At 38.7% G+C, this 15,737-nt stretch overlaps 1 protein-coding gene across 3 annotated transcripts in view; it reads left to right on the top strand.

Moving 5' to 3' along the window:
* Positions 1–15,737, top strand: part of TRPC4 (transient receptor potential cation channel subfamily C member 4) — a 209,905-nt gene that overhangs the window by 145,169 nt on the left and 48,999 nt on the right. For all 3 annotated transcript variants that reach the window (XM_055426213.2, XM_055426211.2, XM_088842727.1), the window contains one exon: positions 2,854–3,190. In XM_055426213.2, the coding sequence (XP_055282188.1) occupies positions 2,854–3,190 (337 nt within the window). The remainder of the gene's footprint in view (positions 1–2,853; positions 3,191–15,737) is intronic.

Genomic DNA, 15,737 nt, shown 5'->3' with positions numbered 1-15,737 from the left:
TTGGGGGTGGAGAAAGGGAAACTAACCCAAAGTGATACTTGTTAATGACCGATATCTCTGTTTGCCAGTCCTCTGCAGATATTCAAGTAAAGCTCTATTTGACTTTCAAACACTTGACTTTGACCAAAATAATCAACAAAGAATGTGTTGTTGTTCAGTCACTAAGTCGTGTCCGACTCTTCAACCCCATGGGCTGCAGCAGGCCAGGTTCCTCTGTCCTTCACCATCTCCCGGAGTTTGTTATAATCCATATCCATTGAGTCAGTGATATTATCTAATCATCTCACCCTCTGCCGCCCCCTTCTCCTTTTGCCTTCAATCTTTCCCAGCATCAGGGTCTTTTCCAATGAGTCGTGTCTTTCACATCAGGTGGCCAAAGTACTGGAGCTTCAGCTTTAGCATCAGTTCTTCCAATGAATATTCAGGGTTGATTTCCTTTAGGATTGACTGGTTTGATCTCCTTGCTGTTTGAGGGACTCCCAAGAGTCTTCTCCAATACCACAGTTCAAAAGCATCAATTCTTCCATGTTCAGCATTCTTTATGGTCCAACTCTCATATCCATATATAACTACTGGAAAAATCATAGTTTGGCTATATGAAACTTTCAGCAAAGTGATGTCTCTACTTTTTAACATGCTGTCTAAGTTTGTCATAGCTTTTTTTTCCAAGGAGCAAGCATCTTTTAATTTCATGGCTTCAGTTACTGGCTGCCGTCATTTTGGAGCCCAAGAAAATAAAATCTGTCACTGCTTCCACTTTTTCTCCCTCTGTTTACCATGAAGTGATGGGACTGGATACCATGATCTTAGTTTTTAAGCCAGCTATTTCATGGGTTCCGTTCCGTTCATTCTGTTCAGTCGTTCAGTTGTGTCCGACTCTTTGTGACCCGTGGACTGTAGCCTACGAGGCTTCTCCATCCATGGGATTCTCCAGGCAAGAATACTGGAGTGGGTTACCATTTCCTTCTCCAGGGATTGAACCCGGGTCTCCCGCATTGGAGGCAGACACTTTAACCTCTGAGCCACCAGGGAAGCCCAACAGAAGTTATTTTGGATTATAACATTTAACTTTACTAATTATGGAGCTTGAAGCTTACAAAATAGTGAAAAGGGCCCTAGCATCTCGGTCTTGAAGAAATGCACTTTTCTTTTTTTAGCTGTATTTGCTGAATGTATTATTATATATTTAATTCAATTTATATATATGTTGCTTTACCCACTATATCCTTTGATGAACCCAATATCTAAGAAAAAAATGAAGAGAAAGAGTTGCGTGAGAACTCATTTCGCATCTAGCCTATATTGCACATCCCAACTACTGAATCAGTCATCCTATCTCTCACTTTCAAACAGCTTTTGGTTTATGATCATCGAGCCACTTTCTGAGTATCTAATGGCTGTTTTCTTGCTTGCCATTAGAGAAGAGTAAGAGTCAAGTAACGGTCTCCTAAAGGAGATCAATAAAGCCCAAGAGTGAAGAAGAAAAGTAAGAATACTGGGGAGGAGAGTTCTATGAAAGGGTCGGGTGTTCACTTTGCTTCTGGGGTGTGTCTAATTTTTGACACACCAGTTAAAAGGAACTAAAGCTTCTCCTACCATCCGGAGTGGACTTCCCCAGTGATGCTAGTGATAAAGAACCCACCTGCCAATGCAGGACACATAAGAGACATGGGTTAGATTCCTGGGTTGGGAAGATCTCTGGAGGAGGGCATGGCAACCCACTCCAGTATTCTTGCCTGGAGAATCCCATGGACAGAGGGGCCTGACAAGCTACAGTCCATAGGGAGTGCCCACAGAGCATCCTTTAAACATGCTGAACACTTTCTCACAAGCATCTCTGCACTCTCTCCCACCATGCCTTGCCTTCCCTTTCTCCTCTGCTTATACAAATTTGCCCATAGACCGCTGGAAAGAATTTCCGGAAGAAAAAATTTCCTCTGAATTTATATAATGCTTAGCTGTCAGTCTCAGTGAGAAAAATAGCGTGCAGAAAAAGAAATCCTGGACATTTCATCATTTGCTATTAACTTACATCATTTACTATTATCCTGCACATTTCATCATTTACTATTAATACATATGTAACCTTCTTGAATACATTTTCAGACCTCTTATAACCCTCTCTATCTTCATCATTAAAATAGAGTGAGATCTATGTAAAAACATGTTGGCAGGATAAAAACGGTGCCATGTTTGGGGAATGTTTTGTGTGTGGTAATTGATTGTACTTAGGTTAGGTGTTTGCTTTATTTCCTCCCAATTTAGCTATGATGATTTATAGTCCTGGTCATCTAATATGCTTTCCTATATGATTTTCTTATTGCCTCAACCCAATTAAAAGTATATTTACTTTTTCTGATATGACAGTAGTGTTCATTATAGAAAATATTGAAAATACACCAAGTGTAAAAATGGGAAAAAGTATAATGTCGTAACCAGAAAATAATCACCAAAGCAAGATATAACCACTAAATAACATTTTTTACTTTATGTCATATATACATATGACAATTCTTACATAGGCACCTATATGTGTGTATCTTTGTACACAGTTTTGTTTGGTTATCAGTACATCCTATGGATATTATTAGTCCTCGGCTCTATTTTTGCTTCCTAAGATGTAGCCATAGTATTTTGACCCCTGTGGTGTCTGACTAAGCACACAGCACTTGGCCTTGGGTATTAAATTTTCAGTAAGTGAGCTTTGTCCACAGAATGGCTTAAAGCCCTTTATGATGGTGTAAGTATACAATTGTTTAGAACAGACCTGGTGACCTGACTGGTTTCCTGCCGATGGGCTGGAGCCCTGCCCCTAACCCTGACTCTCCCTTTTTCCTTTCCCTTTCCCTGTAGTTCGTGGCTCAGCCCAACTGTCAACAACTGCTGGCGTCTCGCTGGTACGACGAGTTCCCCGGCTGGAGGAGACGACACTGGGCCGTGAAGATGGTGACGTGTTTCATAGTAGGACTCCTTTTCCCCGTCTTCTCTGTGTGCTACCTTATAGCTCCCAAAAGCCCCCTCGGACTCTTCATCCGAAAGCCATTTATCAAGTTCATCTGCCACACAGCGTCCTATTTGACTTTTCTGTTCCTGCTCCTGCTTGCCTCTCAGCACATCGACAGGTCAGACTTGAACAGGCAAGGTCCACCACCAACCATCGTCGAGTGGATGATATTACCGTGGGTCCTGGGTAAATGTGATACTATAGAAAACTATAATGCAAACGTGTTGCTACCATGGAATTGTGTTGCTCAGAAAAGAATATTCATTATAGTTGGGGACGCGGGAATGTTTACAACAGGTTCCAGCCATTGTAGCGCCAAGGTCTAATCCCCAAAGCTAAATGAAGATTTCACAGCTGTGGTGGACCTGCCTCCAAATACCACCTATGAAACATAACTTTAGGTTTGAGAATTATAGATTTTAATAATTCTGAAACCTGAAGTGACTGATTCTCTTGGTTAGTTTGGAGTTTTGTTTTTTTTTTGGACATGTTTGTCTTCTGGTGGCTCAGCTGGTAAAGAATCCGCTTGCAATGTGGGAGACCTAGGTTCAATCCCTGGGTTGAGACGATCCTGTGGAGAAAGAAGTCTTCTAAAGACTTTCAAAATGTCTCATTAGCCCTATGTAAATAATAATTTTAATGTTTTAATTTTCTTAACAAATTTGTTGTTGCTGTTTAGTCAGAAAGTCGTGTCCGGCTCTTTTGTGACCCCATGGACTGTAGCCTACCAGGTTCCTCTGTCCATGGGATTTCCCAGGCAAGAATACTGGAGTGGGCTGCCATTTCCTTCTCCAGGGGATCTTCCTGATCCAGGAATTGAACCTGAGTCTCCTGCATTGGAAGGTGGATTCTTTACTGCTGAGTCACCTGGGAAGTCCTCTTAACAAATACACCTTCTTTAAGTACAAATCACTCTGAAGAATTAGTGTGAACTGTACATAAAGGAACCATAATCATTTTTAAAAATCTACCCCTTTAAGTTTATCTTTGAAACTACATAGTAAATCAGAATAATAGGAAATTAAGCAATAGGACATCTTCTATCTCTGTTCTTTCCAAAAGAAAGAAATTGGTTTTGGATCTGCAGCAAATCATGGTAAGGTAGAAAACTTCAAAAAAAAAAAAAAACCTGTTTTCCTTTCCACCTATTATGGTAGCCATAGTTAAAATTTAAATTTTAATTATTCTTCCTTCTGTCCTACTGTGGTTTGCTGAGAAATTGCATTTTATCAGTTTAACTCATCATTTTAAACCTCTCTGGTATCATATTCATGTCAGCACTAGTAATTAGAAAATATGTGACAAATTTAATGATTCACTATCTCAGAAGATCAGTTTGGGTCAGCTGTCAAAATAGCTGGAGAGACTGTAAAATGAGGAAAAGGCAGGGAAAAAAAGTGTCTGAGTCAAGATAGATATGCCTTTTAAAGGTTACAAATACTGTAAGTACTGACAATAATAAAAGTTCTTAGGAACCAGATTTGATGTTTTACAAATATTACTAATTAAAAAAAAACCCTTCTAAAGTGAACTTTAAAATTGAGTACATTCACCTTAACCTGAAATAATGTCTGATCTTGCTTAAGTTAGAAGGAAAGTTTAGATAGTCTATACATGTATTTTCAAATAAAAATGATTTTGATACAGTAATTGATATTAAGTATAAAATGACCCTCCCTGTATCCATTTAAATTAAATATCTCACAGTAGGAATATGTTCTTCATTGAGTTTCCTTCATAGAAAATTTCTTGGGAACAATTTGCAGGGAAGCTTTTAGAGGTTAAATTTCCCACTGTGTGTAACATATTGAATGTCTAAAAATCCTGGTGTCCCAAGTGAAACACAGAATACTTCATTTTGAAAAATGGTGTAGATAAAATGCAACATAGGTAGATATAGCATTTCTAGTCTTTTCTTTAGGGAGTCAATAGAAATATGTAGTGTACTTTCTATGGAGTAAGGACTGTGCAAGGTAATAGTGAAACAAAAAATAATTTTTTTTAAGTAAGAAAAGAAAACATTCCTTCCCTTTACAAAGGTTAACTTTTACTGAAAAAATGGATAGTAAACAACCAATGACATATGTGATATACTATCAGAAAATGGTAAATAATATAAAAAGCGGAAACTCCAAACTTTGAATAATTCATACAAGTATGAATTGCTGCCTTCTACATGCAAAACTTGTAACAGAATTTTCCATGAAAATTGGCTGGAAGAAATCATCTCCAAATTACAGCTGAATGATTAAATAAGGTACAATTTAATTGTGAGAATTAAAATTACAGCCAAAAGAAATAGCTGCTAACGGCAGCCTTTTCTTAAGATATCCTGACTGCAGTGAGTTAATTTATATGGAATTTTTAGGATGAAAAGAGATGTTCTAGAATAAAAGAGAAATGCATATGAATGATCATCTTGCTTAAATAGCAGAGCATGAGAAAAAGAATGCTTCTGTTTCAAATAGATCTGTCAAAACAGTTATATTATTCATCAAGCCTGGTGAATTCTGAGTGCCTCGTATCTGAGACTAAGTGTTTTGCTAGCTTCATGAGGATAGGGCATATTCTCCATGTTATTTGGCTATAGAATAAAAAGCACCGGATTTGAATACATGTCCAAGTTCTATCGCTAAGAGACTACAAAATTATGGGTGGTCACAGTCTCTCAGGATTTTGTATTTTCACCAATAAGATGAAAGATTCACAGTGATACCTTTTAAGTCCCATTTTGTCCTACTATCCTGTGCTAGGCAGAGAAAATTGATCTTTTCTTTGGTGGGGAGAGAGGGAGGATAGAGAGAGTAGGGCTAAAGACAGCAGGGTCAGTTCAGTTAAGTTCAGTTCAGTCACTCAGTCGTGTCTGACTCTTTGCGACCCCATGAATCACAGCACGCCAGACCTCCCTGTCCATCACCAACTCCCGGAGTTCACTCTCAAACTCATGTCCATCGAGTTGGTGATGCCATCCAGCCATCTCATTCTCTGTCGTCCCCATCTCCTCCCACCCCCAATCCCTCCCAGCATCAGACTCTTTTCCAGTGAGTCAACTCGTCGCATGAGGTGGCCAAAGTATTGGAGTTTCAGCTTTAGCATCAGTCCTTCCAATGAACACCCAGGATTGATCTCCTTTAGAATGGACTGGTAGGGATCCTTTAACTTTTTACCAAAAGTGTGATAGACACAAAAAGGCATGGTTTAATTTGATGACTATGCTAATGAACGTTCTGTATTGCCTTGCTCAGTCCTGCTGTCTGATAAATTGAGTAACTGACTATATGTTGCATGGTCCCTAAATTCTAAGGCTCTAAGTTTCTAATAACAAGACTGAGGGACCTAATTATAAGACTGTGGCTTGTAACTGTATCCCTCATCATGTTAATTTTCCCAATGACTGATTGAAGCTCTATGCTTCAGTTTCTCAAGTCTTCCTGAACCAACTTAGGTTTTCAACTGATGTCGCCTCTGTGAGCTATTTGCTTTGTAAAGAAATATCTTTTTCATTTTACTATTCTTTCCTTCCATTTTCAGATGTTTCCCAGACCTATGATCCAGTTAAAGGAAATGATGAGTTTGATACCTCTTGTTTCACTTATCCTGACAAAAAGACTTTTGCTTTACTTGTTTCTGTATATTTACATCATAAATTTTCATTTTTTCTAAATAGAAAATTTTTCTAACTTTAAAGTTTATCCTCCCAAATCCATCCTTAAAGGGATGAAGAAGTATAGTTTTGGCTTAGGAATTTCTATTTGATATACTTTGCTGTGTTTCAACAGTAAGAACTTACACAACGTTATAGATCCAGATATCTTGTGAGTTAGTAGCATGGCAGAATAATGTTTCCATGTCATTTTCACTATCTTTCCTGTTGAAGTTCAACATCTTTTTGACTATATAAATTGAAGTCTATTGAGCTTGATATCTTTGGAAGACAATCTACAGTGATCCTTCTGTCCTTTCACTGTGGTGTCACTGATAAATTGTAGCTCATTTCGTGCAACATTTTTCGAATTATTTTTCCTTCAGACATTCTTGTATCAACACTTCTTTTCTCTTGTCAAATAACCTCTAGAGATCTTCTCACACATGTTTCCTGCAGGATGAACTTTAGCATATAAAGCAAAGAAATTTAAAAGCCTGATACAGAATAAAACTTATGATTCTGGTCACCTTGAGATATACAGTTTTAAGCAACAGAGAAAACTAATCAGATAATTCAGCTAGAACTCTCTCAATAAAAAGGTAGATTATAGACAGATAGACACCAGTATATTTCTCATATTGTCAAATGACCCATTTGAGCTAGAGTAAAATGCAAAACAAGTTTCATCCTGCATGCATATGGCCTGATAACAGAGCTATGCTTTTCAAATGTCTAGAGAGAAAGTATCACTGGGAAGACTATGATGGATTAAAAGAAGCCTGGGGTCAGATTAAAGACATGGCTACTTCTATTTTCTGTTGTGTCATGATCCTAAGGATCTTACTTTATTAAGAGTTTGATTTTAGCAATATATTAATAATACTAGGGAAAGGGAATGAATATAATATTCATATGGGAAAGTCATTTTTACACAGAATTTAAATGCAAGGTAAATATAGCATATTATATGTAGAATACATATTTTGAGAATTCATCTAAGTTATAGCAGAAGTTTTAACTCAGATGTCACTTGTTTCTGGAGATAATATGGAGTAAAATGTGAAAAAAAATTGAATGCTAATTTTTAAAGCCTTCCCAAAACTAGTTTGAATTTTTTCACAGAATCCATTATAACTAAAGTGTAACAATCAAATTTCTGCCATAGCTTATTCCCCTGCAAAAAAAAAAGTGTGCATATATATGAAATATCCAGATATAGACTTATGTTATCTCTTAGCAAAAATTATGAAATTGATAACATTTTTCACAAAAGAAGTAGAATGTTAATGAAAACTATCATATTAATAAAGCAGGAAGTGCCTTGTTTCCAATGAGAAAATAGAAATGGCTGCTGAAGTGACTTATTATGTGTATGCTTAAGAATATGCCATAATTATGTAGCACATGAATCTGTGCACACTGAGCTTGATGAGAAGGGTGAACCAAGGAAAAGTTATATCAGGGGAAGAAATCTGAGCTCTGTTAAAAATAGCTTCTAGTGAATTTCTAAGCGTAAATTAAGGATTGCTCATAATATCCAGATTATACATCTTGCCTATAATACATACTTATTTAACAATTTTTCTGCAACAGAATTGGACTCTTATTTCCCTCATTTACTTTATATTTTTATCTTTTAAAGTATTGATATTTTAAAATCTGAACACTTCAACAAGGCCTGACAAACTGAAAATGTGAAAAGTGGTGATCACATTTGCATCTAGATAAAGACTCATAGAGACAAACAATCCTGTATCCTTTATTACTTATGACCATTTCTTCATCTTCTAATAAGCATTAAGATCACATGGCTTCAGATACTCATACTTTCAGCCTTATCCCTGAATTATCTATGGGCTCAAAAAGCCCCCCAAATCCAGAATTATAAGGAACAAGACTATAGTCTTTCCCCACTCTGTCCCTTCACAACATACTCTAACCGCCTCATCAAACTAGCTGCAGACATATAGAGACACTCAAACACAGCTGGAGAACAGCTGTTAATTCATTTAAAGGGATATTTTAATTTTCAGGAAAACCAGATATTCATTGCAGTAGCACATAGAATCCTGTTTAACTGTGAGGAAGAAATTTTAAGGTCACCTTTACCGAGATTTATCAAGAGTAACACAGTAAAATCTCAAACAAAATATTCACGTGCGTGTAAATTGGTATTTGTGCACATTCTATTGCTGACCAAATGACTTCTTTATTGGAGAGAAAATTAAGTCCTTTGGGTCACACATGCAATAGAAATTTGATGCACCAACAGGTGAAATCTACAGGACTTGGGAGAATGTTGACAACGTGGTTCTGATGGTTCAAGGAAAGAAGGGAAAAGATGGGAAAAGAAGAGTACTTGGAAATGAACGAGGGTCAGAGTAAAAGACTGCAGGGAAGGTATAAGTGGTTTCAATTACTTCAGAATAATGATAATATAATAGTAACAGTAGTTATGGTGCAATAACAGTAGAAACCAAAAAATTAGGCACTGTGCTAAGTGATTAAAATGTGAGATCTCATTTGAACTTCATAGTCACTCCATTTAGTAATTACAAATGATGTTATTAATAGTATCTCATTTCTCAGAGAGGAAATTGGTTTAGAAAAGTTAGATCACTTTCCCAGGATCAAGGAGTTGACAAATGGTAGATACTACATTCGAACTCAGGGCTTCCCCTGTGGCTCAGCAGTAAAGAATCTGCCTTTGATGCAGGAGCTGCTTCAATCCCTGGGCTGGGAAGATCCCCTGGAGAAGGGCATGGCCACCCACTCCAGTATTCTTGCCTGGAGAATCCCATGGACAGAGGAGCCTGGTGTGCTACAGTCCATGGGCTTGCAAAGAATCAGACACGACTGATGCCACTGAGCAGCACAGTACAGTCAAACTCTGGGTAAGCTAACTCCAGAGCTTTCTTTATGCTCTTTATCCTCCTCTGCCTTTGGAGTGTGAGAAAGTGAAAGTCTCTCAGTTGTCTCAGACTCTTGGCGACCCCATGGACTACACAGTCCATGGAATTCTCCAAGCCCGAATAATGAAATGGGTAGCCATTCCCTTCTCCATGGGATCATCCCAACCCAGGGATCAAACCCAGGTCTTCCACATTGCAGGCTCTAGCTGAGCCACTAGAGTATCAGAAGTAGAATTCAAAGAGTCAAAAATAGTCCAGGAACTCATTTCCAAATATAGACATTTTTCCCTACTTTCTCTGCCTCTGTTTGCTAACGTAAGTCTTTACACAGGTCAAATCTGAGAGGACCATGGTTCTGATCTTTTGAAGAGGCCACGCTGTTTAAGATATAGACTTGATATAATTCACTATTGAAATAGCAAATTTATCACTATCACATCAGCATTACCTGTATTGCCATCTCCACAGCGCACCACTATTCTAAAACCTGTGCATTATAAGTGGTTCCCTAGCACTGACCGAAACAATCTATTCTGGAAAGAAAGAACAAAGTCCTTTGCTGTGACCTTGAGCTGTTTCTTTTTTAGTTTCCATGTTCACTTGCTAAGTCCTGAAGTTAATTTCCTAGCTTCCAGGGATATCGTTAATTCTTTTTAAATTTTTGTTGGAGTTTAGTTGCTTTAAAATGTTGTGTTATTTCCTGCCATACAGCAAAGTGAGTCAACTATCAGCTATATGTATACATATCTCCCCCTCTTTTTTGGATTTCCTTCCCACTTAGATTACTACACAGCATTGAGTAGAGCTTCTGGTGCTATGCAATAGGTTCTCATTAGTTCTCTATTTTTAAATCTTTCATTGGTGTATGTATGTATGTGTGTGTGTGTAGGGAGTTTTCAGGAAATGTAAAGATATAGATTTCTTTTGTACATAATTGTTTTCAAAATAGTCAGAACTTTACTACAGGCGAAAAGTAGTCATTTTCATAGTGAAAAAATAAGTAACCACTCATTATAAAATATTTATTAAGCAACCACTATCACTCATTGAAAAGGTGATGAGGAATATTTATTGTTTTTCCAGCTACATAAATATCTAATGCCTTAGTTATCATGAAAAATTTTAAATTAAACAGAAATCCTATAGAACATCTAATACTGCATTGACAGAAACATTTTACTTGATTTTTAAGTTTATGACTACATTTGTGTCATAAACAGACAAGCTAGAATTCTAAAGTTCTACATTTTTTACATTTTAATCTAAAACTAACATGTTATTGTTCTTTGGCACAGTTTCAAAACATGTACTTCCTTAATTACATATTCCTGATTTTTTATCTAAATGTTGAACTGGTGATATCAAAACTATACTAATTTAAGTATTTTTAAATGCCTTCAAACTCAGCATATTTAATTATTGACTGTCCTTTTAAATCGGTATTTTTTTGAAGTGTAGTATGCTGACTATAATTGTAATAAATGGATTTTTATGAAAAGTTCAGATGTTTAATTCTCCCCTCTCTTGACTGATTCAGAAATTTCAGAGGTCTTTAAACACAAAAAATTAAGGACAAATTCTTGGAGTCAAACTTTTAAAAATTTCAGATTTCAGCTTTAGGGAGGAATTGAGACTCATTAGATTCTAAACACCTATGGTTTTACTTCTTCCAACCACTCTCCCCAACCACCCTACTTTAAATATCTTTTCCATCTCCCTTAACCATATGTCTAGGAGATATTCATCAATTTCCTGAAATTTTGAGTTATTAAAAAGTAGTCCCAGTTCACTTTAAAACATGAATCTTACCATCAGTTTAAAGCTCTTCTCTTCCCAACAAAGGCTTAACACAGGGCTCAAAGGACCTGAAAACACTGATCTTTTTGCTTGTCCTTCAAGCCCAACACTGGAATGGAAGGAGGGACCTAGGCTTTTTCTATTCTCTCCATTCCTTGGTTTCTGCAGGTGAGAAAGGTGGCAGGAAATGTTTGTTAAAAGTCTTCTTTGCCTCCCTGGTCCCCTGGTCACGGCTCTTTCCTTGTTGCTTGTCTGCCTCTCTAGCTAATCCTGAGTAGCCTGTATGACAGGTTTTGACCCTCTGACTCTCCTGATGGGTCCGTGAGCATTCCTCAGATGGCCCTGTATACATAGGTCTCCAAGATCCAGCTCTTCCTGACATCTTCCAGTCTGTAAACTCTCATAGCCAGCCATTGGCCCCTTTAGGAATCCTGTGACCCTAATAAGGACAGGAGAGCAAGATGGCAAAAGCCTGGTTTCTTCCTGTGGTGCACGCTTGCTCCCCGGGAGATTCCAAACCCCACTCCCTCTCCTAGTAGGAGGTCAGGCTGCTGCCAGCTGCCCAACTGATGAATCCTATTGTTTGTCTGTTTTCCCTGAAGTCCTAGACCCAGGGAGAGATGAGCAAGCCAAGGGTTTGGGAAGATGCCCTAGCAGGGATTAAGACACTATCTTCTCCTTTTCGAAATCCCCCCTCTTTATGAGGGATTTTCTTGGAATGACCCGTGCTTGACTGAGGAAGGCGGTGGTGCTGATGAGAGCACTCCCATCTCTTCCTCTGGCTTTCCTAACTGACACCCAAACTGGAGTACCCTGAGTTTATGGTCCCTGACCCCTTCTTCCCAGTGTTCTCTTTGTACAGACATGGGCAGGAGTGGCAGGTGGTTGCTGACAGATGTGGCCCTTATGCCTCTTGTGCTGTGTGCATGCTCAGTCGTATCCACTTCTTTAGCGAACCCATGGACTATAGCCCACCAGGCTCCTCTGCCCATGGGATTCTCCAGGCAAGAATACTAAAGTGGGTTGCCATTTCGTACTCCCGGGAATCTTTCAGATGCTGAGATCAAACCCACATCTCCTGCACTGGCAGGCAGATTCTTTATCATTGCACCATTTGGGTAGGCCTAATGCCTTCTATGGGTCTCTACCATAAGATGAGTAGATGAGTCTCTACCAAGTGAAATCGCTGCGTTTAGATTTCCTTTTGAACAAAATCAGAATTTTGACCAGAGGCTACTTCTTGTGCCCCCAACTTATGGAGGGGGGTGAAAACCCTCCAGCGAAGATAAAATCTTTTTGTTCTCTTTATATTCATTGACTTGGTGTCACAGCATGGAATTCAATGTTCCGTCAAGAGACTTCCAAGGTCAGACCCCTCAGCTAGCTTTGGGGCTGCCTTAACAAGCCCTTGGAGTGTCCTAGGTGAAAAGGTGACGTGCTCTTTTGCTTGGGGTTATTTCCTCTTTGTGTAAGTACTGACAGTGAGAAAGGAAAGGCAAGAGGTCTGTTTTGCAGAATTACATATTTTTTTTACATGAAATCGAGGCTGGTTAATTACAGCACTGGAGGGCTGCCTGCTGCATCTCATCCCCCACAGCTAGCTTCACGTGATGGGATGTAAGAGAACACTCAGCCTTGATGAAAACTGTTATGGGAAAGGTAGAAAAAAATAGCCAAAACTTCCAGGCATCCACAAATATTTTCAAAAGGAAGTTCTCTGACTCATTTGCACTGTGATCTTTCCGTTGTTGGTCCCCACAGTCTTACATCAATGCTTGTAATTAGACCTCCACCACCACGCTGAGAAATCATGTCATCTGTTTATAAACAGCAGAGAACAATTTTGAAATGTTCCCATTGTGGGAACAGCACAAACATTTTCTGACAGACGCTGCCTCAAGCTTTGTTCTCTTTAGTCTCTTTTAGTTAGCGTGAATCGTTGACTATCTGGATGTGTTTTCCAGCCAGTTAATAGCACCCTCTAGTTTTTCTCAAGGCTTGTTTCTTCTGAGATTTCAGTGAATGTTGCCAGAACAGAAGAAACTTGATATGTCACTGATGTGCTCGTGACAAATAGAAGGCGGTAGGCTCAAACAGGTATGTGGTGATGGAGGAAGTGATCCAAACAGCTATGGGAAGTAATTCTCGAATCTGGTGCTTTGAAAACAAAAGATCCCAAAACCATTAGTCAAGAAGCACTAATTGACAGTCTTATTTACAGCTCAGGTTAAGAGAAAGAAAAAAAATGGGCTGAGTCCTCAATTTCATCAGGATCTCTGTTTTTTCCATACAGTTGTGCCTTTTGAAAGTCAGTAGTACAATAATTTTTTGTGTGATTCATAGAGTTAGATATTTAATGTCTATCCTCTGAACTTCGAGGAACTGTAATATATCTGAATTGTGAGTTTTTGTTTTGACTCTTCTTAGGAAACTTCGAGGTCATCTAGTTTGAACTTTCAATTGAAGTGTCGTGTTCTTGAATCCATCTAATAAGAACAGAGTCTGCTCGATATTAAGGAGCTCCAGGTTAAAATCGTGCTTTCTATTGAGCTGCTAACTGCTGCTTCAACACTCCTTCCCGGTGGTCCTCCTGCCCTCACCAGGACTCACTGCTGATTAGTTAGCAGTGAGTCCTGGTGTCTTTACTCTTTTACATAATTATCCATAAAGTATTAGAAATTTTCTATTTTGGTGACTGTTAATAATCCCATTTGGCTTTCCAGTTGGGTAGAACCAAAGCAAGAGATATGATTTATTTATATAAAATAAATCAAGGGAAATAAAATATAAACCCTTTTGTTGGTTAGCAGGTCTTTTAAATATATTTTATTTTAAAATACATACAGAATTTGAAAACACCAGAATCACAAATTCATAGACCTGGAGTGACCTTTAGAGGTCCAGTGAAACAGGTCTCCACTTATTGCTAGAATTTCCCTGGAGTATGACTGATTGCTGGGGGCTTGCCTGCTGGCTCAGTCGGTAAAGAATCCTCCTGCAGTACAGGAGACCTAGGTTCAATCCCTGGGTCTGTAAGATCCTCTAGAGAAGGGAATGGCAACCCACTCCAGTATTCTTGGGGCTTTCCTGGTGGCTCAGATGGTTAAGAATCTGCCCACAATATGGGAGACTCAGGTTCTATGCCTAGGTCAGGATCATTGCTTGAATTTCCCTGGAGTATGACTGGTTGGAATCTTAACTCTGAAAGGTGATCCATTCCAGTTTTGGGACAGTTCTGATTGCCAGGAAATCCCCCTTACATTGGGCAAGAAGATTCCTTTCTATATCTTTCATATCATAGATCCAACTTCTGCTTTCTCGGGCAGACCAAAGCAAGTGTGTGCAGGACAGTTTTTCATCTCTCATAGCGTCTATTGTGATGACTGATTTTCATAGGATTTTGATAATTCGAACAGGAAGAGTAGTGTCTGGCTTCTTTATACCATTAAGGTAGAATTATACAGGAAAGTTATGACCTACCTAGATAGTATATTAAAAAGCAGAGACATTACTTTGCCAACCAAGGTCCGTCTAGTCAAGGCTATGGTTTTTCCAGTGGTCATGTATGGATGTGAGAGTTGGACTGTGAAGAAAGCTGATCACCGAAGAATTGATGCTTTTGAACTGTGGTGCTGGAGAAGATTCTTGAGAGTCCCTTGTACTGCAAGGAGATCCAACCAGTCCATTCTAAAGGAGATCAATCCTGGGTGTTCATTGGAAGGACTGATGCTAAAGCTGAAACTGCAATACTTTGGCCACCTCAAGTGAAGAATTGACTCACTGGAAAAGACTCTGATGCTGGGAAAGATTGGGGGCAGGAGGAGAAGGGGATGACAGAGAATGAGATGGCTGGATGGCATCACCAACTCGATGGATATGAGTGTGAGTGAACTCCGGGATTTGGTGATGGACAGGGAGGCCTGGCGTGCTGTGATTCATGGGGTCGCAAAGAGTCGGTCACGACTGAGTGACTGAACTGAATTAACTGACTGATACTTCTTGTAGGATTCGGTCCATAGAATTTTGTGATAATCCAAACCTTTTGTTTTTAGAAGTGAGATAACTGAAATCTAGAGATATGGAGCTTCTGGCTAAGATTACAAAGATGATTATTAGTTGAGCTGAGCCTCACTCACCTATTATTATCATTGCGCTTCTGATGAAAGTTAACTTGAACATATTTGTTCAAAGATTGCAATGCTTATTTGGCCTCATCTCTGGGAATTGGCAAAGTTTTGAACAAAGCAAAACAAAGAAACCCCATTGTTTGTAAATCTCTAGGAGCACTGCCTAAGGAGACTGAGGTCCAGTTCCAGTTTTTCCATTAAGTAGCTTTAGTCACATGGCCTTTTGGGGTCTTAGTTCTCTTAGGTACTTT

This window comes from Moschus berezovskii, chromosome 13 (assembly GCF_049115385.1).
Source record: "Moschus berezovskii isolate FMDL1 chromosome 13, NW_MosBer_1.0, whole genome shotgun sequence".
Lineage (NCBI taxonomy): Eukaryota > Metazoa > Chordata > Mammalia > Artiodactyla > Moschidae > Moschus > Moschus berezovskii.
The sequence above is the reverse complement of the archived record's forward strand: the minus strand, read 5'-3'. Positions and strand labels throughout refer to the sequence as shown.